This window comes from Typha angustifolia, chromosome 3 (assembly GCF_048772165.1).
Source record: "Typha angustifolia cultivar Huaian chromosome 3, ASM4877216v1, whole genome shotgun sequence".
In the NCBI taxonomy this organism is placed as follows: Eukaryota; Viridiplantae; Streptophyta; class Magnoliopsida; order Poales; family Typhaceae; genus Typha; species Typha angustifolia.
The window spans coordinates 2,465,708-2,493,090 of record NC_133241.1 but is presented as its reverse complement, the minus strand read 5'-3'; the positions used below and the strand labels follow the sequence as shown (position 1 = coordinate 2,493,090).

Here is a 27,383-nt window from a genome sequence, read left to right as displayed (position 1 = left end):
TTATTATTTTTATTTTTTATAAAAAAATAGAAAACTAAGAGAGAGAAATAAAAATAACTAATTTATGCTAATAATTTAGAAAAGTGATTGATACTTCTGGTTAGTTTTATTTAGTATTATTTATTTTTTTCTTTGAGTTTTTGACCAAATGATCCTATCTAAATTTTTTTTACCAAATAGATCGTCACTCAAACTTATTATTAAATGATATCTAATTCAATATAGTCATAATAAAAAATGCTAAATTGATTAGGGTTTTATCCGTAGGAAGTTTTCGTCTTGATCTTAAAATACTAAAATCCTTTAATTTAGTCTTTTAGTAGTTAAGAAAAAAAAATTATAGACGATCGGTTCAGCGATTTTATTAGTGCTAAGTAAATTATAACCAATTTGATAATTAATTTAAGGAAAAATAGAAAATGGGTCAAAGTTGGTCAAAGCCTATTTATTTTTGTAAGAGAGGTCGTAACCTAGTATTCCTAAAGTTATAGGGTGTGCAATGTAATTTTCGTCCTTTTATTCTTCTTCTTCCACTCAGCTTCTAGCTACTGTGACGTCGTCAGTTAGTCTCCCACCTCCCCGCTTTCTTTGGAGAAGACTCCTCCTTCCAATCCAAACGCCACAATGGCCGGTCTCACCATCGTCTCTCTACTTCTCCTCCTCGCTGTTCCATCAACCTTAGCTGCTCCGCAGGATGGTTTGATCACTCGCCTTCCTGGGTTCGATGGGACATTCCCATCCAAGCACTACGCCGGGTAAAGATCCTCCCTTTTTCTTTTTCATGTTTCTTTTGATCTCTCTTTTTTTTTTTTAATCTTGGTAAGTATTCTTGTTGGTAAAGGTATATTACGGTGGATGAGGATCGTGGGAGGAATCTCTTCTACTACTTTGTGGAATCGGAGACTAACCCAGAAACAGACCCTGTTGTCCTGTGGTTGAACGGGGGTCCGGGTTGTTCAAGCTTTGACGGGTTTATTTACGAACATGGTAATGGTTTGAGGATGGATTTCTGAATTGGGTTCTCGTTTTATTTGAATTTTTTTGGCTTTAATATCTAGAAAGATAAAGTTGTTGGCTTTCACCACCATTTATTACTTGTTTGAGATGTATGTTACCTAATTTTAAGCTAATAGAGAACTATTAGAGAACGGAGAAATCTTTTACAGTCTAATTATATGAAGTTACATATATAGTTACCTAATTTTAAGTTTACTGTTTGCAAAAAAATGATACTGAAGAATGTGAATCTAGGTCCATTCAATTTTGAATCTGGAGGAAAACCTGGAAGCCTACCACGGCTGCATCTCAATCCATATAGCTGGTCTAAGGTAATCCTTTTTGCAGTTGGAAGTGTTTACTGCTAGCTACTGATCGACATTGGCATATTGTATACTAAATATATTGACGGTCACTAAATTCAGGTTTCTAATATGATCTATTTGGACTCTCCTGCTGGTGTTGGATTGTCATACTCAAATAATATATCAGATTACAAGACTGGAGATCTCAAGACTGCCTCCGATTCGCATACCTTTCTTTTGAAGGTACTTCCTCAAAATTTATTAGTGGTTTGAGACAACTAAAATGGCAATCTTGTATAAGCTTGTTGGTTTTATTTCTCTTGCTTATTTTACCATAATTTATATTTTATTATGTCAACGATCTGTGGTTTACTTTGATTATTACATTATTTTCTCCATTTTTTTCTTTTTCTTTTGGCTTAAGCAGTGGTTTGAGCAGTACCCAGAGTTCCTTACGAATCCATTTTATATTTCTGGGGAGTCATATGCTGGCGTATATGTTCCAACCCTTGCACATGAAGTTGTGAAAGGTTTGAATATCAGCTAATATATTACCTGGCCTTGATCTGTGCGCCATTCAGATATTTGTTCATTAATTATGTTCTACAGGGATCCATGGTGGAGCAAAACCTACTCTTAATTTCAAGGTTAGATTTCATCAATATATATTTTTATTTCCAAAATCTGGTAGGCATGGAATAGTGACACTATTCATAAGGATTTCTTTAATGTGTTGTTTAACTTTTGCATCCCAACCAGGGCTATATGGTTGGAAATGGAGTCGCAGATACAGTGTTCGATGGTGATGCACTTGTGCCATTTGCTCATGGAATGGGTCTAATATCAAATGATTTGTTTCAGGTATGATATGTGATGTGGCAGTTGTATAAATTCTGCAAATGTTTGAGTTAATGTAGTCTCTAGCATTTGGTCTTTGTTTTCTGTAGTAAAAAACTAAAAATAGTTGAAACAGTGGTCAACAGTACTATCTTTACATCTATCTAGTGGTTGACAGCTGTCTAATTCTCTTCATGCAACAGTAGTGTAATATTATTTTTGAAAGCAATTAATTGATTGAAAAAGTATGAGATCTGCTCAGCCCTTGGTGGCATGACTCTATGCAATCAATCCAGGAGGTTAACACTGCCTGCCAAGGAAGCTACTGGAATCCAGTAAATGATAGCTGTCTAAAAACACTAAACAAAGTCGACTGGGTAAGTTTTTTTTTTAATCCTGTCGTATTCTATTGTTGAGGAAACTTTTGCTTCAATATCTGAAGTCTTCGTATACATATTCAGGAACTTGATAATCTAAATATTTATGACATCCTCGAGCCCTGCTACCATAGTCCAGAAGTCAAAGAAGTTGTGTCTGATGACTCCAATAATAGTAGGTTGCCTTCAAGCTTCAGAACACTAGGTGAAACTGACAGGCCTCTACCTGTCAGGAAAAGAATGTTTGGGCGTTCTTGGCCTTTGAGGGCCCCAGTAAGAGATGGACGGGTTCCAACATGGCCAGAACTTGGTAGTAGTGGAGTTCCATGCATGGTATATACAAAATTCTTTCCTTATTTTCTTCTTTAATATTTCCTTTTGCTAAGTTGGAGTTTGATTACTTTTCAGTGTATCCTTTCCTTTATATACTTAGGACTTTCCTTTATATACTTAGGAAGTGTCTTAATACCTGTTACGATAATAAGGAATACTTTATTTAGTGTTTTGCATTTATTTTAGGATAAATTATACGTAGGCCTGCCCCCTAAACTATTGTCTATTTCACATACATCTCATTTTTTTTTTGCTGCAGTTTGACCCCCTTCTCTGAAATCTCACAAATATCTCTTTCCTAAGTTGTGTGTTGTACAATTAAAGAAAGCTAGAAAAGGAAAGAGGTGGAACCTAAGCAATGTACAATGGATGCCAAAAAACTTTCCTAAAGAAATAAACTATTAATAAATGACAATTATTTTACAGTTTGCCCATTGATATGCATGAATCCTAAAAAGTATAATTAAATAGACAAGGCATATAGAAGATAGGGTACGTACTATGGATCCCAAAATCAGTCATAATCGATCCCAATTAGACTAGTTTTGGTCCAATTTCAGCCAATATCGGTCGATCCGTCTCGACCAAAATTCGGTCATATTGGCTTTTTTTTTTTAAGATTCAGGTTGAATCTAAAATGTATCTAACCTAGGAGATACTAATAATTGATGTCATCAATTGTTTTCTTTTTAAATTTTCAGTTTTTACCCTCTATCTCTCACACACACTTCTTTGTCACCCTCACGATTCACTTAGTTAATTTGGTAGTCGTTCTAGTGAGTCCCTCTGACCAGTTCACACTTTGGTAAACTCAGATGAATTTTTTTTCTCATTTTTTTTCTTTTTTTCTCACCCATTTTTTAACTCTTCTTTTCTTACTATTATAGAACAATAATGAAGAGAGATCTCTCTTTTCATGTTATTCTGCAGTAATAATTTACGAGTATAAAAATTTATTTAATTTAAGTCGAAATTCATTATAGTTGTGAGTAAGTCTTTTCTTTAGTTTTTAAAGTTTATATGTGACTAATTTTTATTTCTTATTTTTTATTATTTTTTTAACTTTTTTGAAAATTTTCTGTATTTTAAATAATATTTAGAATTTTATGAATTTATAAATAATCCGATCTGATACAGGCGGCCGATACATATCGTTTTTTCTAACTACCGAACCTGATACCGTGTTTCAGAACCTTAGTACTACATGCTAGAAATTGGGTTAATCAGGAAAAAAAAAATGTTATCGAACAAATGAAACATGGCGACAAATCATTTGTCCTTTTGCCTTAACTCTATGTCAAACATGAAGACAATTCCCTGATCAGAAGTTTCTATTTTCTCTGACACATTGACTTCTTGACCATCAAATGACCTTGATTAATACCAAATTCTTCTAAGGCCTAACTATGCTTTGGCTTTGGCACCAATTTTGAGAGGGTTAATGTTAACTGGACAGTTGGTTGTAAAATATTTTAAAGCGTTTGAATTTTGAAGCTTTCACTGATACAGCTTTATGGTCTTTACAGTGAAAGAAAACAGTTGAATGGATGTTAGACTGTAAAATAGTTGTATCTGAAAATCAATTTGATTTTATGTCGTAGGTTCACTTCAAATTACCTACTTAAATTACAGTTTAAGACAGCTGATAGAGAACAGCAATCAAAAGTAAGGAGACTGCTTATGCTACTTATTTATTTAGGGGAGATTTGAGAGGCATCTCTGTCAAATTAAATTGCTATGAGAGGTTTTTCGCAAGAAAGGAGTTTGTGGGAGCAACTCTGGAAGGAGAGACGATTTAATTTCCTAAAATAATATAGGTATACCAGAGTTCAATATTATCCTTTCTTGTTTCCACTGGTTTACACATAAATCAACCAAAGATATTTACGATGAATTTGCATAGCATATGCAGCCTTTTGATGATGTTGTTTTAATTGATAAATCTAGGATAAATACTGAAAAGTATGCTGGAATCTTTATAAATGAAACATTTTGAAATAAGTAGGTCTCAGTGAGGAACATTGTACAATCTAAAAATCTACTGAGCAAGATGCTAGAATGCAATTTTGAAAGTCACTGATAGTTCGTTTTGTTGAAGAAGATGCCATCTCATAAAATTCAGTTTCTAATTTAAAAAAATTCCAAAGTAATTGTGAATTGTGATCATGTCTTAGATGTTCTTCTAAAAGGTTAGGTCAGTAGTATTACTTGTGGATACTTATTTCACTTCTATGCAATTGGGCTTTATTGAACAATGTTGAAGTGATGATATTGATATTTGTCTATTTAATGGTTTGAAATGTCTTGAAATCATATTGTGATATGTTAAGAGTATTTATTATGTTGCTACCATAGGGTGTATTGAAGGTTGTGCAGGACAACATGTGCTGGAAGGCAACAAACAATCGGAGAGGGGGGACTACGGTGGGGTGAAGTGGAATGGGGAGTGGAGGGATGGCAGAAGTGGGTTTAGAGGAGGGTGGCTGGTGAACTATATTAGGCAGGTAGAGGGAGAAACTTAAGTTGAAAAGGATTTCGTTTGAGTTCAGAATCTTCACATTTGATTGGTGTGTGGATCTATACCCAACCTTGAACCCCTTTGATTTGCGTTAATGGACTCTTGGGTTGGATTTAGGTTGTGTTGTATAACTTGATTACATCATCACTATGTTGTATGTTCTCTCCAGCTACAATAATCTAAGCACCACTAGTGTAACACAATTCAGCGTCGTGAAGTGAGGGACTGTAACACATTTTTTGGGTGTTCATCATAGGCGGATCAGGAGGAAACCTCAAACCTTATGTATATGTAGTAGTAATTGTTACTGATCTCATTGCTATATCTATGAGGTGCACAAGAAATATGCACTAGAATTATTTTCCAATGTTTCCAAGTCATCGACCTGCATAAGTGAATTATATTTCTTGTCAAGAGGAAAAAAATTAATCTGAGGTTATCTCTTCACCTCCATATCTCAGGTTTGGTCCTAAAAGTTTTGACCCATAATTAATCATGGGAAGCAATATTCTGTTGGAACTATTGCCATAGATAGTATCATTTGTAACAAGTACAATTAGCACTTATTGCTACCTTGCTTCCTTCAAGAGCTTCATAAGCTGATAGCATGGATTGCCATGCCAAAATAATGTGTGCTCGATCAGTTTATGGTCATCATGAATTGGCACAATTCCACACATGACAGCATGAGTCAGCATGGGATCAGCACGGGTTGGCAGTAGGAGTATTTCCATACTCCCCTTGTATCAATACCATTAAGTCACTGGCTTGGGTGCATCAGCATCATTGCCAATTTGACACAACATGACGGTCTATGTGTTTACTATATATTGCTTGCTTGCCTCAAGAAGTTCACTGGGGCTAATGAGCAGTTGTTGATTTGGACTTATATAAATTGCAAAGTAGCTAGCAGTTTATTCCTAACTTTATGCTCCAAACTAATATGTTTTCCCTTTTAACTATATATTCTCTATCCTATCTATAATACCCTACATTCTACCTACTTAAGCTCGTCATTATTATCTATTATTTCTTTAAAAAGGTCCAGTCCACTGTTAGAAGAGACAAAATGATTACATACTTTATGTCCTTTGTGATGGTTGGTTGTTGGCGCAGTTAGTACTTAGTATGCAGATAATTTGTTCACTGAAGTCATGTCTACTGAAATCTTATGCTAGAATATTTACTGCTGAGACTTAACATAAAATGTTGTTCTAGTTTTACAATCTTATGAGTTGTCTGACAGATGATTCTTTATGCCAAGCCAGTTTAGCATTAGATCAAATCATTAGATACTAGTATATTACAATATCTTATAGTATATTCAGGACTGACGTATCTCATACAATTCAATCACACATATCATATGCATTGCTAAGTGACATTTTCTAGCTTGATCGACCTGCAGAACGATGAGGTTGCAACTTCTTGGCTGAACAATGAGGCAGTAAGATCTGCAATTCATGCACAACCGGTACAAGGGTGATCAAATAGCAATACTACTTTTGAAGCTTTCACTTTTTATAGCAATTTATTTGCCTTTCTTGGTCTCTTTTTTGCAACCTCATCTTAGGAAAACTTGGTGGACTGGGAGTTGTGCACTTCCAGAATAGATTTTGAACATGATGCTGGCAGCATGATCAAGTATCACAAGAACCTCACTGCTCAAGGTTATCGTGCACTGATATTCAGGTACACCATCAATTATCAATGTCGAATCAAACAGTGTAAAATAGTTTTATGATCTATCATACACAATTATCAGTTGAGCAGCATGCGTGAAGTTCAAGTAATTTGTTAGTTTATGAAGAACTAGGATGGGTTGTTGTGCTATATTCTTGATATTTTAATGTTACACAATTGCATAAATTACCATTGAAAGATCATAGTTAGGATCATTGCTAATCTCTGAAAAACATGCACATGAGCACGCCACTCTTGGATTTGTGATGTGCGGTACTGGTCCATAAACGAGGAAATAACAATCTTAGTTACCAGATATAACTAGCTAACTTGGGGTAAAATATAAAATTTAAAAAAAAAAAGTCTGAGTTAGACTAGAGGGAGTTTAGGTTAGTATAAGATTTAGGAGTTTTGTAGCCATAGGTTTGTGTCAAAATATGATAAATTCTTATCCCAAGGTAAAAAATCCAAGATAATCTTTCAGCACTTAAATAAACTCCACCAATAGAGTAACTATAGTGCTGATGCTATGTCATTAGCAGGAACCCCCTGGTAGACTATTAATTAGATTGTTGTATCAAAGGAGAATGTTTGTACTTTGTACAAAGCAAACTGGGAAGGTTAAACACTTTTTATCCAGTGAATCATATTTTTCCTAGATCACTTTCAGCCAGAGAGCATCTTCTTGTATAGTAATCCAACTTTTCTATTTTGAACAGTAGTTAAGGGTCCAAAATTTTCTACTATAGTATGTTTTGTCCTGAATATTCTCTGTATGCTTTGTAAGGATTGTAGGTTTATTTATGCAATGAAATGGTTATGGCTAGTGGTTGTTGTGGTGTGGCACAGAAGAATGACAATACTGAAATAGCACTTGCTGTGGCATGTGCTTTGCCTTCACTTGGCATAGTCATTCAAAAGCATGATGTTAGTTCAATTGGCATAGCTTGACATGCTCCAGGCTTTCCCCCAATTTGACTGAATAATCAAGCTAATGTAAATTTCCTACAATAACACATTACCCAAAATTATGTTTTTTCTTCATTTACACCATTTCTTTCTTACAAACTTTAGAATAATTTGAACTGGAAATCAGAGAAATTACCTTAGATGAACAATTGAGGGATAGATTTACTCAATCTCCCTTCAATTGTTTATTAATCACTTAATATTTTTCAAATGTTCTGTATTTTCTTGGTTTTCTAGTTATGAGCTTGAAAAGGGAAATATCCAAATATTTCCAGTTTTAGCTGAAATAGGAATCCAAAGTTGGGAAGTGATATAAACTACGAAGGTTAGATATACTAGAATTTTCCTTCACTTGGTAACTAGTTTCAAAAGCTTGCACCATTTCCAAGGCTTGCCACTACAATGGCTTACCGTCAACTGGCATACTCCCCTGTGCCTATTTGTGTCGAGCCCTATATCTATTAAATTATGCTTCTACTTAACTATTGCTATATTTTTTAAAAAGTAGATCATTTACAGCATTATCTAGAGATAGAAGACTTTAACATGAGTGTTAATACATATTATTAGAACCTAAAATATCTATTAAAATCTTTTAAAAAAATATTGAAGGCATACCAATAAGCGTGCCAATGGCACAATGGGGCATGCCGGCCAACACGTGCTAAAATTGGCATGGTAGATGCCACTAGCATGATAATCCTTAACAATTTTTTTCATTGATCATTTATTTTGGATTTAAAAGATTAGGAAAATCACTTTTTCTTAATCATACCAAAATTTTGAAATTGCTATCAAATCTTAGATCTAAGGATTGCCTTGCTGTTGGCATGTGTCACAGCATGAATAGAGAAGAGAAAGACAGAAGAAAGGGAAGAAGATGACGATCACCTCTCCCTCTCCTAGGTTTCCTCAGCTGTAGAGGAAAGAGAGAAAATGATGAGTTAAGTTTTCTTAGTTGATCCTAACTTTAATTGATAATGGATCCTAACTTAAGTGATATATTAGTGGATCTAACTTGAGTGATATATTTATGGATCCTAACCTACGTAATATATTAATAGTTAGTAACTTATATTAATGAACTATATCCCTTTCTACATCACACCCAGTGCCACATAGCAACACTACATTGGTGCGGTAAGTGTTGGGGAAAAATAATCCTTGCTTATATATATGAAGTTTTTAGAAGAAATCATTCACCTAGCTAAAATCATTTGAAAAAGATTGGTTAAATGTTTGAACTATATATTATATAACTTGCTTTCTATCATAGAAGATTCAAAACCATGGATTGTTGTGCTAGCCTCTAAAACAATGATTAATGGTACAAGGGTGCAATTACCCACGTCAGGTTTTCCCTAGAGTTGGTTCTACTTTCGCATCAGTGAGTTACCTTTAGAGGTGATCTTGGAAAGAGTTGTGCCTTGCGGCATGGCTAGTCATGGAGACAACTTGTTGGCAATGGTCGTACCCTTGGCACAGTGCCCTTGCTGAAATGAGTCTTCTTTATTTTTGTTTACTTCATTAACCACTTTATTGTGGAACTACATAAGACACATAAGAATAAATAGTATATCTATGTATGAATGACAAATATAATTGAATACACTGATAGTAAAGTGCAGCTTTTAATCTTTTATTTTGATTATACATTCTATTCTTGTTAGAACATAAAAATAGAAAATTCATCCTTTGCTAACGGCTTAAGTTTTTAGAGAAGTTTGTTAATTAACGTTGTATTAAAGAAAATGTTCTGAGTTTGAATCTCGCCAATTTTATTTGTTATTTAAAATATAAAACCTCTGTTCATTTTAAGTCAAGTCCATTCTTGGGCTCATCAAAATATTAAGGGGTATAGAGTGTAAAATATAAAAATAATCGTTTTCTAATAGCTTAAGTTTTAGAACAATTGGTGAGTTAATAGTGTCGTTAAACTGTAAACCTACTAAAGGACTCAATAAAGAAGCATCAAATCTATTAAATCAGTTGACTAATGTTTCTTCTCTTCAATATCATGTGTTATTTATGATACCCTAATTATACTAAAAATGAGATGTTCTATAGCAATGCAAACATTATAGGTTATGAAAATTGCTTACTTTTGAGCAAATTGGCATGCCAAAGAAAAATTGGAATTGGTATTTTTGTACTATATCATTGGACCAACATGATTTTCATACGAATATGATGTTTCAATATCTTCTGTGTGCAACAATATAAATGAGCATGTAGAAGTTACAATTTTTTCTCATTTTATGATATGTTAAATATATGATATATATTATTGGTCTATTTACTAACAGTTTAAGCTTTGGGGTCAACTGATTATCTAATATGATATCAAAGCTTAGTTTTCTAGAAGTTTAGAGTTTAACCTTGTTTAGCCTTATTTAAGCCCTACTTTCTATTATATTTTGTGGTATGGAGGGTAGCGCTCTATTATCTTTCATCTATCTACATGCATTGTAGAGAGGCTTGACGTAAAGATGACATGTTAAAGGTATGATATATATTGTTGGTCTATTATCTAACAAATTTAGCTTTCTAGGTCAATTAATTTATCATAATATCTTAAAACAATGAACTGCAAAACTGTACTTTCTAGCTTAACTACTAATATTTGCTCATAACGTAATATATTGGTTGCACCCCCTCATGGAAGTTTCTAGCTATGCAACTGACTTCATCAATCTTTTTAGTTTAATTATAGTGTTCTTAGTAGTAGTTACTTGTTTATGATCTTTCACAAACTCACTGTACAGCTATAGCTAGTCTATGCCCTCGTGGGCCATGTTAGTCTAAATTTAGAAACCAAAGTATATTTTGAGTCTTGGATTATAACATTTGTTCATGGCCATTATCTTAAGCCTAGTACATTTTCTTGAAAAAATTTCTAGCTTGGCTACAAGTTGTCAATTAGACCAAGAGTATTAATGCTAAGCCAAAAATAAAACTTGTTCCATTGAGTATCACAAGATCTCGCTCGTGTATGTCACATTCTATTGAATAACTAAAAAAATTTCTTAAGGGAACTTTTCTTGTATTTAGTCACAATTCAAAAGTAATGCCTTCCTGTCATAAGTTCATTAACACTTTAAGTAGGGCATCTGGATGTGATTTCTTTTTTATTTCTTTGCAGTGGTGATCATGACATGTGTATTCCTTTTACGGGAACTGAAGCATGGACTAGATCATTGGGGTATGAAGTAAATGATGCTTGGAGGCCTTGGTACTTCAACGAACAAGTTGCAGGGTATATTTGATTTCATCCATTCATCTAGTATCTTTTTCTTGGATATTATGTTTACTTCTAAAAATTAAACAAGTGACTAACTGACTACATTTGCCACTACCATTACTGCACAAGCAAAAAGATGTGCAGTCATTGAACTTCAGATCTCCTTGCTTATGCCATTCTTAATTGCTGCAGATACACTCAAGGTTATGACCATGGTCTCATCTTTCTCACTATTAAGGTATGGAAAATGTTTTTCCCTGGCTGTTTTCAAGACTTTGTTATTGTTTTTTGCATTTTATCAAGTTCAGTATTGTAAATGGCATCACTATCCTCCTCTGGAAGGAGTGGAACAAGAGGATCTTCTCACGGAAAGCAGGAACTTCCACTGGCAACCACATCTCCCTCTTAGATCTGGAGGCTATGGAGGAGCCCTTTTTCTGCCCTTCTCCCTTGTCTCCTTTGTTGACTTCTCCTCTCTCTGCTGGTCTCCTTTTATCATTCTTTGAATCTTTGTAATCTTTTTCAATAAAATATAACCAGGCCTCTCCCACTTTCCTCAAAATAGAAAAGAAAAGAAAAGAAATGAGCATCAATATGTGAACTGTTCCATTTTATTAGTAATCTAACCAATTACCTAATCAGAGATACATAGTTGATATTTTCATCAGTAATCTAGTGAGCTTGTTAGGAAAATGTTTCAACTGGCTATTGACACTTTCGGTAGTCTTCTAAGACTACATTATTGAATTATGACAAGCAGATAGCTGAGGAGTATCATTTCTGTTTACTTTTCTTCTAATTAGACTTGCCATTTGGTTTACATGATTGCATTTTGATTCTATTTGACATACTCTTCTCCCATCCTCTTGTGGTTGCTTTTGTGCAGGGAGCAGGGCATACTGTTCCCGAATACAAGCCGCAGGAAGCACTAGCTTTCTATAGCCGCTGGCTCGCAGGCGCAAAGCTGTAGAACACGAATGATGGATCACAAGTTCACAACACCAATAATCAAAACATTCTTAATGCTAGTAATTGATGCACTGCTTAACTTACAGAACAAATCATTTTTCAATGTCTGGCCCATTGCAGAAGCAAATGCTAATGCAGCTGTCATGTATCCCTAATGATATTTGCATCTGTGCCTGGGAACAGAACTAATACATATTCTATCAGAAAATATTTGTGAGCTCTTCGGTCTGTTTTTCTTTTTCTTTTCCTTTAATCTTGGGTCATTTACGCAGAAAGAACTAAAATCATTTTGGGCTTTCTTTCATTTTACAGAACTATCTAAATCCTTTCTACTATGTATGGAATCTGTAGATGATAGATAAATCAGGAATTTATACATACAGCAATGCTGATCCTATGTAGCCCATTTGGTTGTAGGATTGGGAAAAATAAGGATAGGAATAAAATAGAGAATCACCAGGTGATGAAGTACAGTGATATTCTCTTCTTTTTATTGGGTTGGAAAAAGAAGGATAAGATGTTATATTATTATAATTATGATAGGATAACAATGATTAAATTAATTTTATTGGCCTTTCCATGATTTGAAATATAATAGATTGTTGTAATTTCATTTTACATAGAGAAAAATATTAATAAAACTTTCTACTGTCTACTCTTGTTTAGCTTTGGAATTGGTCAGAGAAATCATGTCAAATTATTTTCATTGCATAAATATTATAAAATATTATCAAGTACATTGTAGTCTTATAGTGTTATAATATTCAACATTGGTTGTACTTTCTAAATGCAACACAATATATCACTAATGTTATTTGAGTGGGGTTTGAGAGCAAAATATATCATTTATTAAAAGTAGATTAATTTCACTCAGACCCAATATATCATTATTTTCTATGTCCTTTTGAACTCTTTGTGTTATCTAGATAAACCATCCTTAACTAAGAAGAAAAAAAAAATTACATGGACTCCCTAAACTCTAAATGAAATTATCAAATTATCTTCTCTATTTGTCCCAGTTTTCTTATCTCATATTAGAGACAATTTACAGTAAACAGTCTTTCAGTTTTCTAATCGGTAGAAATAGACCTCCTATTTATCAAATTAAAATTTTAAATCATTTTTACTGATTTAATTCTAACAAATCTCAAAAAGATGTCATGTCCTAAAAACGTCACCTATCACCTATATAACAACTTTTTTTTAAAAATATGTATTTAATTCAGAAAAAAAAAGTCACGCGTCACCTACATAATATATACATGAGTCTATGCAAAATATACACTGTAATTTTCAACGATGTGCGCATTGAGATTTTTAAAAAAAAATGTCATGCATTATCTATATAATTTATAAGCATCGTTTATACAGAATGTACGTTTTAATTTTTAACAATATGTAGATTAAAATTAAAAGAATAAATTAATCTAAATTAGTAAAAAAAAATATATGAATTTACAATTCAATAAATATGAAGGCCTATTTATGACAATTAGAAAACTAAAAGATTTTTTCTGCAAATTACCCCTCAAACCCCTCAAACTTAGAACTGGGATAAAAAAAAAAACCATGATAAACCAATTTATTATAGTGTCTTATCCCATCCCTTAATATGATGAATAGCTGGTGGTCCTTGCAAAAATTAAAACAATTTTGGATTTTTTTTTTAAAAAAAAAAATTGCATCTACAAATAAAATATAATACAAAATTCTCACAAAGTATATATCCCATAAGATATCCTCTCCAAAGTGCAACATCTTGACATGTACTTTAACTAAATGAATATTAAAACACATTCTCTCAATGATTAATAGAAAGAAGAAAAGGAAGATAAAATATTTTTTGTTTATATTAATTTCTCATTTAATATTTGAATCAGGAAACCAAATGATTATTCTTCAATTCTACCATCATTTACACCATATACTAACGCCTACAGTGATACAGATTGAAACTAAACAAGCCAACCTTGATCAATTCTAGGCCTACATTAGTGGGGAAATAAAACCAATCTTATGTAATTAAACCCCTGTGCAGTAATTAAAAAATAAGATACGTTTGAGAGAATAGAAGAATTTTGTTTAATTATGAACTGCATTATTCTGATAATGGGTTAATTAGTAGCTCAAGAAAGGAGATTCAATGAGGTCCTAAAGGTTACAGATTCTATTATCATCTATAGAATTTTAAAAAAAAAAGATCAGAATTTACATTCAGAATAACTAACTTAGAGAGTAACAGATCTTATCCTGTTGAATAAATAAACCAAGAAATGAATAAAAATCACATACAGATAAAATCAGTAATCCTAATAAAGAGATAATAAAAGAATACAGGTCAATAATGCTCCATGCAACATAGATCCCCTTAATAACAAAATCAAAACGAATCGCAATACTTATGACAATCACACTAAACTGAGTTGGGATTTGAAAAGAAAAAAATAAATCCTACTCATCCTTGCATATTGAAGATGACAGAAGAGAACCGTCCGGCATGCTAATAGAGCCGGCAATTCTCTAATAACAATAGATAAATGTCCACTGCAGACAAATTCAATCAGCCCACAGAGACTAACTCAGCAGCAGTGATGAAGCTCATTTTTTGGTGCTTGCAGTCTGTTTGCCTGCAGGTACTAACCTTGGCAATGTCAACAGTGTGTTCACTCGGGAGACGCCCTCGAGAGCAGACCACTCTTCTTCTACAACAGTGATATTTGATCGTTGACGCGACTGAGACCTAGACAGCTGCCTCCTTGGAGCTTGCTTAACATCAGGACTGATTTCAGGACTGCACTGGAAGGTGCCAGGCCGGTCTACGGTAGTTGGGCCAGATGGATGGCCATTACCTGCTTCACTAGCATCCAATGATCCATCAATGTCATTCTTCTTCAAATTGGAGGTATCGTCTGCATCTGGTTTGAGGAAGAGACACACTACAGCACAGTCATCGATTTTGGAGGTTGGATATTTGATCCTCCAGGCCCGAACTGCTGAGTCAATAAGGGTACGAGCTGCCATGGACCGAGTAGGGACTGCGGCAACAATGTCAACTACTTCTTTGTTGGACAAGACATCCCACACCTGTGAGAATCAGGCAGTGGAAGACAAAGTTATGTTGCATATTAAAATCTTAAATGGCAACAAAGATTACCAATTTTTCAAGTAGAGACAGATTCCTTTGGCATGACAACAAGAAATTAATTATGCTAGTGTTGAAGGAGATACAAATGGATGCCAGTACTAAATAAGATTCTTCAGCTCACCCCATCAGTTGCCAGCACAATGAACTCATCCCTCTCAGTGATGCGTCTGTAGGAGACGTCAGGCACAGAAATAAGACCAAAATCCTTGAGACAAAAATCTCCAAAAGCTCTTGCCATTGCCAAGCCTGGGGAGTCATTATTTGGAAGCCACATGCGAGCCACCTCTGGCTCATCCTGAAGAGCAAAAACTCTGCCCTTACATCGCTTGATTCTTTCTAATTCCACTGTTAAAAGAAACACATTTTCTCAGACTGAACTCTGCCGAAATGACTTTAATTCAATAACATAAAAATGATGATGCAAACATTGAATATCCTTACATAACAGTAAATAAAACTAGCAGTAAGTGGTGAACTAGCTTTTCTTTCTCCAATTATCAGCATGCAATAAATTAAGAGAAAATAACAGTTCAGGTACAACAGTAGCAACTGCAACGAGAAGAAGCTACTAATCAGAAATTTCCAACTAGGAAATGGTTTTGAGTAAGTTCATTAACAGCATGAAAGCTGCCCACAGTTCTTTCCTACCAAGGAAACATAGAATTTAAAGCAAATACAGGAAAAGGTGAGCAACGCAGTTCACTAGAATATGACATAAATAACAGAACAGGCAGCTGCCCAAATGGACATTTTACGACAAAATTTGGTATGTTATTTTATAAAATTTAGAAAAACCAAAAACCAGTTGAATTTGGTTTGTGATATCCAGGTGAATATCAATGATTTGGACTCTGAAATTAAAATATGTAAAAGAGATAAGGGTTACAATAATAAGTCACCCAAAATGGTGACCCATAACTTGTTTCTATATTTACACCAGCAATCTATCTGTTTACAATGAAAGCAAGAATAACAAATCAAGACAGTGATTCTTTGTTCTTAGGCAACTTATGTTATGTATATCATGCACTGAATATAAAACTTCACCTCATCCTTCATTCAAACATCGTTTAGCCCCATTTTTATGACATGGTTTGAAGTTTCTGTTTTGGTTAGTTTTGGTTTCAATCCCTAGAAAAGAATGAATATTTTAGACTGAAATAGAATGGTTTTAGCTTATTGTGGTTCAAAATAAATGTCAAAAGTAGAAATTTTGATAGTTTCGTCCTTAGCCAATGAGTTTTTGGCTTTAGTTTTCATCAAGTTTCAGCAATTATTGTTCCATATTGGGTGAAATTTCAAGCCATAGTTTTACCTATTCTTGTACAGTGGAGGGTCACACACTCTATCTTTTATCTATCTAAATATTTGGCGTATAGGGCACACGAGTAGTAGTGTTGAACATATGATATACATTATTAATCCGTTATCTAATAACTTAAGTTTTTGGATCAAATAATTATGCAATATGCACGTAGTGTCTCTTTACACTGCCATGACATCTGAAAAATTATTCTACCTTGGATAGGACAGACAACCATATTTTATTTTACACAATAAAATATGAGTTTCATTGTGTAAAACCTCTTTCACCTGCCAAAACCACTCGAGTATAAACAAGTAAAAGAGCCAAATGGTCTGACGGCACAGGAGTAAAGATTTTAGAATATGAAAAATTAGATACGAGATTGATCTCGAGAACTAAAATTATTTTAATTCATAACTGAGTTTGAAATTTCGAGGTATTTCAAAGCTACAAATATTTAGCAAATATTCGTTGGAAAATTGCATATTTCAAGACATTGAATATTCACAATATTTCATAACACTTTCCACCAACAGTTAAATCATCAAATGAATTTTACTGAGTTAAGAATGAGGCCAATCACAAGGCGAAAAGGACTAGTGACACTTTGGATGAGAGAGAAATTATTAGATGCACAACAAGAATGAGAAACATACCAATTTGTGCATCAGTTGAGTTAATCTGCAGAGTAATACAATATCAATTGCAATATTCGATCTAGATTCAAAATCATCAATAAGAGGTTAAATTACTCAAGGAATAACTATATCAAGCACACAAACCATAACAACTGAGCCAAGCCTTCATGTGGCAACATAGAGAATCAGATAAATTATTGTCTTGACACTCTAATCTCTCGTAATTTGGACAACGCATAAACACAAAAGTTCTCACCCAACTTAATGCAACAAAAATCTGACACATGGAATTATAGAACTCAAAGATAGGGTAGCTCCCAGTGAAATAGAGAAATAAAGTGAACCAAAGCTGGAGCAAGCTAAGATGGGCTCAGCGAGGGTTGACAACACAACAGTGCTAATATGCAGAATTTGAGCAAGCTAAGCTGGCCTCAGCAAAGGTTGAAATAGGAAAAATCAGAGCTAGAGCTTGAGTACAGCTTGACTAAGTAGGGCTCAAACTCAGGTTGGCAATAATATCAAACCTGAGAAGCAAGTAATAAGAAAGGTCTACCTTAAGAAGATAATTTAAGATACAAGACTAATGGACAAAACTAACAAAAATGGGGAAGATGAGAGTAAATATTGAAGATAGATTTGAGGAGCTTGGATCATTTACTAGGATGATAAACTCAAACAAAGTTACAGAAGAGCCAAGCGAGAGCATCTCATGAGGCATGAGACAATGAGATTACTTGACACCCATGAAGCAAGGCAAGGACAAGGAACAAAGGACCTATTTGAAACCTATAAGGGCACCCAATTATTTGATATGGGACAAAGGACCTATTTGGAACCTATTTTGTCAAAAACTATCTACTATACGATACATTTTGCTAAGGAAAGGGCAATAAGGTCAATTTGATTATTCCTATTCCTTATTCTAACTATCACAACCAAACATCTTATGTTAATCCAACATAATTATTACATCATATCCTTCATTTTAACCAAACACCATAACAAAGAATAGGAGCAACATCCTTTATCTATAAGTTCCTATCCTATCTTTGTTTTATAACCAAACACCATAAAGAAGATTAGGATAGCAACATCCTTTATCCATAAGTTCCCTATCTTTGTTTTTTCTTATCCCACAACTAAACGGATGAGTAAATTTAAGTTACATTACTTAGAAAAAGTGAAATGACTTACCAATGAAACATAGAAACGTATCACCACCACTTACACAGTTCCAATGTAATTTTTATGATTCTGGACTATGGCATGCCAAAACATGTTACATTTAGTCAATACGATAAATTGTGAAAAGGAAGTAATGTCTCAATATATATTCGACCTGTATATGTCTACACCTTAGCTCATACAGTGTAGTCATCACAAGTCTATGTTGGTATATAGGAGCACAAACTATGGCAGCATCCTAAATTAGGATGAACCCTCCTAAATGCTCCACGAATTGCATAAAGCATCAAAACCATGATAGTTAAAATAAAAAGATAGATTACATCATATAACATTATGAGGGCACCTATCGAAGTACTTCCCAAGTGATCTGTTTCAATGCGGAACTTTATTCACGTAAACCAATAAATCAGATTTTTTGTTAATTTTAGTTACAAAGATGAGTAAGACATTTGTAATTTGTTTTCCATATTTTTATACTTAAAATAGTAAAGCATTAGATAGATCAGATCACTAAAGGCCACAGATACATGTGGTTGAAGACTGTAGATCTAATGCGTTTAAATTGGTTGTAGGTTTGGGGGCATGATTAATAGTTGGAAATGGTTGGATGGTCTTTGGAATGTCTAGGTAAAGTATAAATGAGAGACACTGCAGATAAGATGATATCTTGGTTGGTTCAAAAAGGGCTGTCAAAAAAAAAACCCATAGGCTCATAAGGCTCGTGGGTTTGGTTCAAGCTCTAAATAAGTCAAGCTAAGCCGAGCTAGAGCTAGTCGCTTGAGCTCGGCTCGATTAGGCTTAATACTATAGAAAATATATATATAATCAAATGCTCTCTCTCTCTCAATTTTATTTCGTAACCATAGAAGACCGCGTCCTCAATAGAGTCGAGCGTCTTTTCCTTTTCCTTCACGAGAGCCACTCCCGTCCTTACCAAGCATTGTCTCCTCTCACCCTTCGTGCCTAAGACTGGACCGATACCGGGCCAATTAGGCTTGATATTGTAGCAAATATATATAATCTCTCTCTCTCTCAATTCTTATTTCAAAATCCTAGAAAATCGCATCCTCCTCGGAGTCGCTCTCGTTCTTATTGAGTGTCTTCTCCTCTTCCTTCACCAAAGCCGCTCTTGTCCTCACCAAGCATTGTCTCCCCTCTCCCTCCATGCCTAAGCCTGAAGCAATATCGGGGCTAGGGTTAGGGTTTCGACAAAAGGCCTTTGCAAGGCTGCAGTGAAAGCAAGCGAATGTGACCGGTGCGGTCAAGGATAGAAACGCCTTGGTTTCTGGCGGTGTTGATGTTGGTGGTGTGAGAGCTCTACTCTAGCCGGTGTGAGAGACCTGCGAAAACTCCTCTACTTGAACCCTCAGTCGATTCACCCTCTAGCAAGCTCTCCCCACCACTGGCCAGGGCTTCTACTGCCGAGGCCGAAATAAAGACAATGTCAACACTGAGGCCCTCTCTCTCTGCCACCGCCTCGTCAATGCCCGACCCCCAAATCCTCCCATCGAGCTGGAGATGAGCCGACCCGAGCTCAAGTTTTCCAACTTGAATCGAGCTCAAGCTTGAGCCAAGCTAAGCTTTTTCACCTCCCAAGCCGAGTTGAGTTGGGCCCAGCTCCCTCAAGCACGACTTATTTACACCCCGTGGGTTCAGAGAAATAGGGGGATCGAGAATGAGGAGCATCTTGGACTCACTTATGTTGCCTAGACTTACTCTGAAGGGAAATGTCTTAGTTAAATTATAAGAGTGCAAAATAAATCCTTCTTCATTGGTTCAAGCTTTGGACTGCACTCTTCATCCCTAATTAGAAAGGAACTACATCTTGGAGTTGTTTTATTCATAGATTGAAGTTTCAACTGATGTCGATCCATGTCAAAACAAATATGTGTGGGAATCGACCTTATCAGGCTGAAATGGGCCGAAACTTAATAATTAAATAAGTTGGATCCAACCCGGATTTGAAATCCATACAATATTTTTTTTCCCTTTTCTCCCTGACGCTCTTAATTTTCTATCCTTCGGTCTCTTTCTCTCCCAATGCATCTCCTTTGTCCCGATCCGACAAATGGCAAGCAACGGTGAGTGATGGCAAGTAAAAATTCTACAACGAGATCGACCTCTGGTAAGTAGTTCTTTGGCAAGGTGAGGAGCTCTCTCTCTCTCCTTCCTTGATTAGGGGTTTTTTCCATCTCTCCTTTTCTTTCCTCCCTTCCTCTCGTGAGTGATGGCAAGTAATAATTCTACAACGAGATCGACCTCTGGTAAGTAGTTCTTTGGCAAGGTGAGGAGCTCTCTCTCTCTCTCCTTCCTTGATTAGGGGTTTTTTCCATCTCTCCTTTTCTTTCCTCCCTTCCTCTCATTTATATCCCCCTCTCCTCCCTACTGCAGCAACTCTCTCTGATTACTTTTAGTATTCTTCATACAATTTGTAACAATTTTAAAATTTTATGTAATTAAAAAAATATTCTAATACTAAATGGTCAATAAGGCATTTATACATCATTTTCTTAGGTCGATCCAGATCCTAATGCTCGGAATCTTGATATCAAATACTGACATGACCAAACTTTTCTATGAAGCACAAATACTTTGTTTTCCCCTCCGTATCGATATCCAATATGTATCGGATACTGATATGGCACCAACAGCTTGATATGTGTCGAGTACGGCTGAAGGAGCATTCAAATTAAAAAAAATTAATATTAATTTTCGAATACGGCTCGAATACAGTGAGATACGGCTCTAATACGGCGAGATATGGCTCTGATACAGTGAGATACGGCGAGATACAGCTCCGATACTGCTTTGATACGGCGGGATACAGCTCAAATACATTTCTTGATCATCTTTCTTTCTATACTAAAAAGCTGATATAAAACATATACTTTATATGTATATGCAATTATCTAATCCTTTATAATACTTTAAGGCTTTGTTTATTTGATAAATAATTAAATATATAACTTAAAAGCCATTTAAAGATCCAAATTAATTACAGATTAATAGTTAAATTAGGTTTCAATATTTTACTAATATTTTGAGTTTCATATCAGTTTCTATTAGAATATTATTCTAAGGTTCTGAGCATGTAGATACTAAATCTATAACTTTCTTTTCTTTTATCTTATCATTTTCGGAATAATTATTTTTTACCATATGTTATGTTTGGTTGACAACAAATTGAAATTATATTATTTATTTATTTATTGGCGCATCCGTACGATATCCGTATCCTACTTTTGAGAATTTATCATCCTCATTCGTATCTTCATATCCCTGTATCCCATATTCGTGCTTCACAGATCCTTCTTCATGCCTTATTAAGTAAACATCACAATCACCATTACATCCGTCACTCATGTATCCAGGAAGTATAATAGATGTGAGGAAGCCTTTGACTTTTAGAAAAGTTTCAAAGCCTTAGAATTTTTTACAGTCATGTCTAATGGAACTTTAGTTTACTTCAAACATTCTCAACTTCATCTAGTTTAATGAGATAGGCCAAGCAACTAATGAATGTTACATTTTTTAAAGAAACACTAAAAAGGACATCAGCCAGTCAAAATTTAAAAAGCATATTGATATAGCAAAACCAAAGGACTCGTTAGAAATTAGAATTGCTCTCAAGATTCCTGCTCATTAATATCCTCAAATTATAAGAAACTCAAGTACCCTTCAAGAAAAATTTACAATCCATGAAGAAATGAAAGAACATGTCCTTAGAAGCTCATCTTCTATCAAGAGTTTTGCAATATAATCAAAAGTTTGTAGGCCAGCCTTTATAACTACCTTGATATATGACCAGATAACAGGATTAATATAGAAGGAAAAAAAAAAGTTTTCTCTAACCAACATAATAGATCCAAATAGCAAAGCCACATCTATAGTAACATTGAATTGATGAACAATAAACATCACCAAAAGTAGCTAGTGTTGGAATTCACTAGATGAGCAGAAAATGGGAAAACAGTAACCAAAAAACTTACTTGGAAGATTTGGTTTAAGGTCCACCGTCAACTGATCTGCAACAAAGTAACCACATTCATTTCTGGTTCCCAGTACAGCTCTGGAGTCGCCCACATTCCCAATTACAAGATCTTGACCCTAAAGAGGCAGAATCATGTTTAAGTCAGGAAACATATATAAATTGCTTACTGTATCATTCCTGAAATGTCCATATGAATCAGCCTTCGCAATCATATGATAAACTATAAGAAGGTAATTGACTCCATTTGTACCTGCTTGACCAGGGTAACCGCTGTGGTCCCACTGCAAAAGCAATCAATACTTTGATGTAGTCTTAATTCTTTATCCATAAGTTTGAAAGCCTTCAAGAATGACTCTTTCAGTGTCTTGAAGATCTCGGGAATTTTCTCTCTCTCTTCAGATTCAATGGAAACACTGGGCTCCTCATCTAAAAAAGAAGTTACTTCTGACATGCTACCTGAGTAGCTCATGTTGTTCTCTCTACAATCATCACTTCGTATGTTGTCACGCAGTTTTAGAGGAAGAGTATCTCTTACTTTCCTTGCAACCATATGGCCATATGGTCCATGACCATCAAAAACCCCACAAAAGACTGTATCTGTTCTTGAATTAAAGTTCTGTAAAATGAACATGAAAAGTTTGAGAATCAGAATTCTTCATAAGTACTTGCTTAAAAGTTGTATCAAGTCAAAAAGAGTGGTAAGAAATTTGACATGGTCATTTTCATTCACATCAACAGCATGAAGTGCTGTAAGATAAAGGAAAAACCGTCCATTCTGAAATCAGACAAGACTACAGGGGAAGGGGTCAAAGAAGAATATGTTTACGTGCAAAGATGGCAAGCTCACTCCATCAGAACAGAATCACAGAAGAAGTTCTGTCTATATAAACATGCCTCTAGAAAGAAGAAATCTGGGTTGCAAAGTTGGTAGATCTAGAATATATCCCCAGACAGCAACCTAACATGATAGAAGACTGGATCACTATTCATTAGACAAAGGCAGATTGAGAGTAATGTTCTGACCAAGAGGAAATTGACAAGATCTTCTGCTATATAAGTAAACAAAATCACAAATAAACATAAAAAAACAATATGTGAAACCCAATAATCTACTTTCACACAAAGCACAAAAGACTATCTGTTCTTGAACTAGAGTTCTGCAAAATGAATATGAAAAGTTAGAGAATCAGACCTTGTACTTACTTAAAATTTAATAAAGTAAAAGAGAATGATGAGAAAATTGACAACTGTCATTTTCATTCGCATCAACAGCATGAGTGTTTTAACAGATGAAAAACCATCCACTCCAAAATAAGACAAGGCTATGGAGGACAACTGGGAAAGGCTATGTGGGACAACTAGACAAGGCTATGGGGGAAGGGTTCAGAAAAGAATATGTTCAAGTGAAAATATGGCACCTTACTCCATTACAACATAATTATAAAAGAATTTGTCCATATAAACATGCTTCTATAAAGGAAAAAAAGAAGTGTTGCAAAGTTGGTAGATCTGGAATAGTCATCCCCAACCAGCAGCCTAACCTGACTGAAGACTGGATCACTATTCACTAGACAAAGGCAGGTCGAGAGCAACTTTCTGATGAGAAGGAAATCGAGAAGATCTTATGCTATATAAGGAAACAAAAATCACATGAAAATAAAACTCACGATATATGGAACACAATGACTATTTGCACACAAAGCACAAACGGAAGCATAAGAAAAATAAAAGCAAAGCATCGAGTAATGAAGAATGAGAGAGGGTGATATCCACCATTTCTCAGAAGAAAAAAAACGGAAGAAAAGAAAAGGTGGAAGAAGATTTAAAGGGGTATCTTCTTAATAATAATCTCTATTTTATCTGAGAACTAAATGCACATCTATGAATTTCTTTTTGATGAACAAAAGAAAAGTCACAAAACAAAAGGTAGAACCTGAACAAATCTGTGACATACCAATGTTAGAAAACAGAGAAAAGAAAAAAAAAACAAATAAATAAATATCTTTAATCATAATTGAGCCACTGTCTACTTTTCACCCAAAACATCCTTCTGCTCCAAGAACATCCCAAATTATCCCAAAAGACATTAACCAAAAGATGAAATAGGTTGCCATTCATCAGATATCATCAAGTCTCTTAAAAGTACCATCTTTAAATCCTCCCGACCAGATGCAAAATCTCAACGTTACAATGAACAAACAATAGAAAGAAGAATGTCTTTAAAACCATACCTCCCAAACAAGCATTGCATCTTGATTTGTTCCCTTCTTCCCCTGCTGCGTAAACATCGAGGCCACGCTGCTCGCGCCATTGGCCGCCATCCTCCCGGGGATCTTAAGCAACTCTTCCTCCGAACTCCGCAACCCCGACCTCCTCCTCCCCTTCTTCCGGTGACGTCTCCCGGCATCCGACGACGGGGAAGCCGGCCCAGACCAAGACGAGTCGCTCCTCCCGTCCGACGCCGACGACGACAAACAGGACCCCATCCTCAGGGCCCTGATGATCTCAATGATGCACTCCAGAGCAGCCGAGCAGCCGAACCCACCGCTTCCTCTTGACGTCTCCGTTGATCTCCTCACAATTCCACACAAAATGCAATCTTGATCCAATGAACCGAAAAAAGATCCCAGCTTCTTACTGCCACAAAGATGCTTGATGGATATATAACCCAATCCCCCCTCTCTTCTCTCAAATTTATGTCCACAAAAAGCTACAAATCTCGGGAAAAAGATGAGCCCACAGACAAATTAAATAATCACAAATATCTCAACCTCTCGCATGCAACCAATGAAGCCTTTAGAACAAATCCGTCACAAAAGAGTACGCAAACATATTTATAATAACAACCTTTAGAAGAACTCGGACCGAAAGCAAAGAGAGAATAAAAGGACGGATTGGAAGAGAAAGGTAGCGAATCTTAGATGGAAGATTGGAAGCAATGAAAGGAAGGAACTGGGAGAAAAGGGAACCAAAAAGGAAGATTTGGGTTCGTTTAATCGAGTCCTTCGCCGCTACTTGGACGGATCGCTAACGAGATTCCATTCCTCTCTTCTCGCTTTCTTCTGCTTCCAATTCCGTGGCGCCCTTTCCCTCCTCCCGTTTCTCTCGCTCGCTTCTTACTATTTCCACATTTTTCCTTTTCCACGCATTTGGCATCAAGAAAAGAAGAAAATTTCCTCCTGGGCCCAATGTCGCCCGTTTAATTTGTCTATGTTCCTACGTATCTTATTTGATGGCTATTTTTGCATGTCACCACCTATGTTTTACTCTTATTGCAAAACTTTTGAAGTATTTGCAGATCACCACCATACATTTTTCAATTATATTTGCAAAACACTAGTTTTTCCTAGAAGAAGCTGCTTGATTGAATGTTTTGGAATCAAATATATTTTTGGCTTAATTACACTTTACCTCCAATAATTTGACCTAATATCACTTTGCCCCTGTAGCATACAAATATTCTTTAGACTTTTAAAAAACTACAATTAGGAGAAACTCATCTTCATCCCTTCTCATTTTATCTTCTTTCCATTGTTTTCTCTTTAGTCCGCCACTCTTATTTCCATATAGAAGTTTCCTCTTTAACTTTAAAGGATGCCAATGTATAACTTACTCATTAAAGTAGACCTAGGATGCTAAGACACGTGGGAATTTACTGTTGTTGCAGTTTGTGCTGGAGGCCATGTGGGAAAGATATAGAAAGATGGGTTGGGAAAGAAGAGTATAAGGTTTTTTGTAGTTGAAAAAAATATGAGGGTAAAATTATCAAAAAAAAAATTTCTGATCTTCACGAGAGTAATTTTGTCTATCTAAAAATAATGTATTGTTCACATGTTTGTCGTGTGAGTCTTAGTTCATAAAAGGCTAACAGATGAGTTTAGTCGTAGCTTTTAAAAAGTCTAAGAAGATAACGGAGGGTAAAGTAATACCGGGTTAAAATAAAGAGAGTCAAAGTATAATTAAGTCTATATCTTTTTGAACTATCTTGCTAAATATAAAGAAGCTTTTAAGGGTCATTTAGTTTTCAGACATAATGTCGTCAAAAGTCATTCACTCACTTTCACAGTTAATATTATTTCTTTTGCACTCTAGAGGTCACTCTCGAGTTTTTTTACCAAACTAGGATTCTTTCATAATTTTATTTACCAAAATAGATCGTATTTCAAACTTAACACCCAAAAAAAAAATTCTATTTAGTTTAAGTAATTTACTTTTAGATAAGTTTACTAATCTTATCAGCGTTTTTATTAAAAAATAATGCTAAAAAGTTTCATCCCTCTACTCGAAAAAGATGATTCTATATTTTCTACATAAAATATTGATTGTTCTAATTTGAAAGTTATAATTTTCTATCGGATAGTCTATTTTTTGACGTATGATCACCGTTACGAAGATAAAAAAGAAATGAATATAATCATTTTGATCAAAATTTAAGACATCGGATGAGAAAGTATAGGTAAACGTATATAAAAAAGTTAAAATAACTTAGCGATTCCTTGTGCTAACTGCATTCAGAATCATAAATAAATATATATATATATATCCAATAATTTTTAATTTAATCTTCTCTTCCATTTTTTGCTAATAAAATGTTGAATTGTACTTAATCTTTTAGAACATGAGATCTCATGTTGAATAGTTAAGTGTTTTCTAAATAAATATATAAAAATTATGGAAGGGCTAGTTTGGTCAAAAGAACAAGTCACTCTCAATGATAGTGTTTCTTTTCAAGGTATCAAAGTCTCAAAGAAAATCTAATCTCTAAGTCAGTTTGAAAGCACACCCAATGAGTCTGAAAAGTATACCTACCTAGCCAAAATTAAAAAAAAAGTCAAAGGTGCTCTCCAAACAAAGAAATTCAATGTCCTTATCAGCAATTCCCTAAAA

At 34.8% G+C, this 27,383-nt stretch overlaps 2 protein-coding genes across 2 annotated transcripts; one reads left to right on the top strand and one right to left on the bottom strand.

Annotated features, from left to right (window-relative positions):
• The first annotated feature begins 539 nt into the window (after positions 1-539).
• Positions 540-12,460, top strand: LOC140780248 (serine carboxypeptidase 1-like). The gene is made up of 14 exons (XM_073125664.1): positions 540-755; positions 842-987; positions 1,252-1,328; positions 1,422-1,544; positions 1,729-1,831; positions 1,911-1,948; positions 2,061-2,162; positions 2,435-2,515; positions 2,600-2,848; positions 6,775-6,840; positions 6,940-7,058; positions 11,161-11,274; positions 11,452-11,497; positions 12,146-12,460. The coding sequence occupies exons 1-14, from the start codon at positions 625-627 to the stop codon at positions 12,227-12,229; spliced, it is 1,479 nt and encodes a 492-aa protein (XP_072981765.1). The 5' UTR covers positions 540-624; the 3' UTR covers positions 12,230-12,460.
• Positions 12,461-14,517: 2,057 nt separating this feature from the next.
• Positions 14,518-25,674, bottom strand: LOC140778948 (probable protein phosphatase 2C 33). The gene is made up of 5 exons (XM_073123863.1): positions 24,728-25,674; positions 22,747-23,112; positions 22,495-22,612; positions 15,495-15,718; positions 14,518-15,312 (listed from the first exon to the last, which is right to left on the bottom strand). The coding sequence occupies exons 1-5, from the start codon at positions 24,980-24,982 to the stop codon at positions 14,827-14,829; spliced, it is 1,449 nt and encodes a 482-aa protein (XP_072979964.1). The 5' UTR covers positions 24,983-25,674; the 3' UTR covers positions 14,518-14,826.
• Positions 25,675-27,383: the final 1,709 nt, after the last annotated feature.

What these genes read in the sequence shown, in the direction of transcription:
- LOC140780248 (XM_073125664.1), top strand. Translation starts at nt 625, where the DNA reads ATGGCCGGTCTCACCATCGTCTCTCTACTTCTCCTCCTCGCTGTTCCA. An exon ending in TGCACATGAAGTTGTGAAAG is followed by an intron (nt 1,832 to 1,910) that starts GTTTGAATATCA and finishes TATGTTCTACAG; the next exon opens with GGATCCATGGTGGAGCAAAA. An exon ending in CTGCAATTCATGCACAACCG is followed by an intron (nt 6,841 to 6,939) that starts GTACAAGGGTGA and finishes ACCTCATCTTAG; the next exon opens with GAAAACTTGGTGGACTGGGA.
- LOC140778948 (XM_073123863.1), bottom strand. Translation starts at nt 24,982, where the DNA reads ATGGGGTCCTGTTTGTCGTCGTCGGCGTCGGACGGGAGGAGCGACTCG. An exon ending in ATGCAATGCTTGTTTGGGAG is followed by an intron (nt 23,113 to 24,727) that starts GTATGGTTTTAA and finishes TTCATTTTACAG; the next exon opens with AACTTTAATTCAAGAACAGA. An exon ending in TTGTGCTGGCAACTGATGGG is followed by an intron (nt 15,313 to 15,494) that starts GTGAGCTGAAGA and finishes TGATTCTCACAG; the next exon opens with GTGTGGGATGTCTTGTCCAA.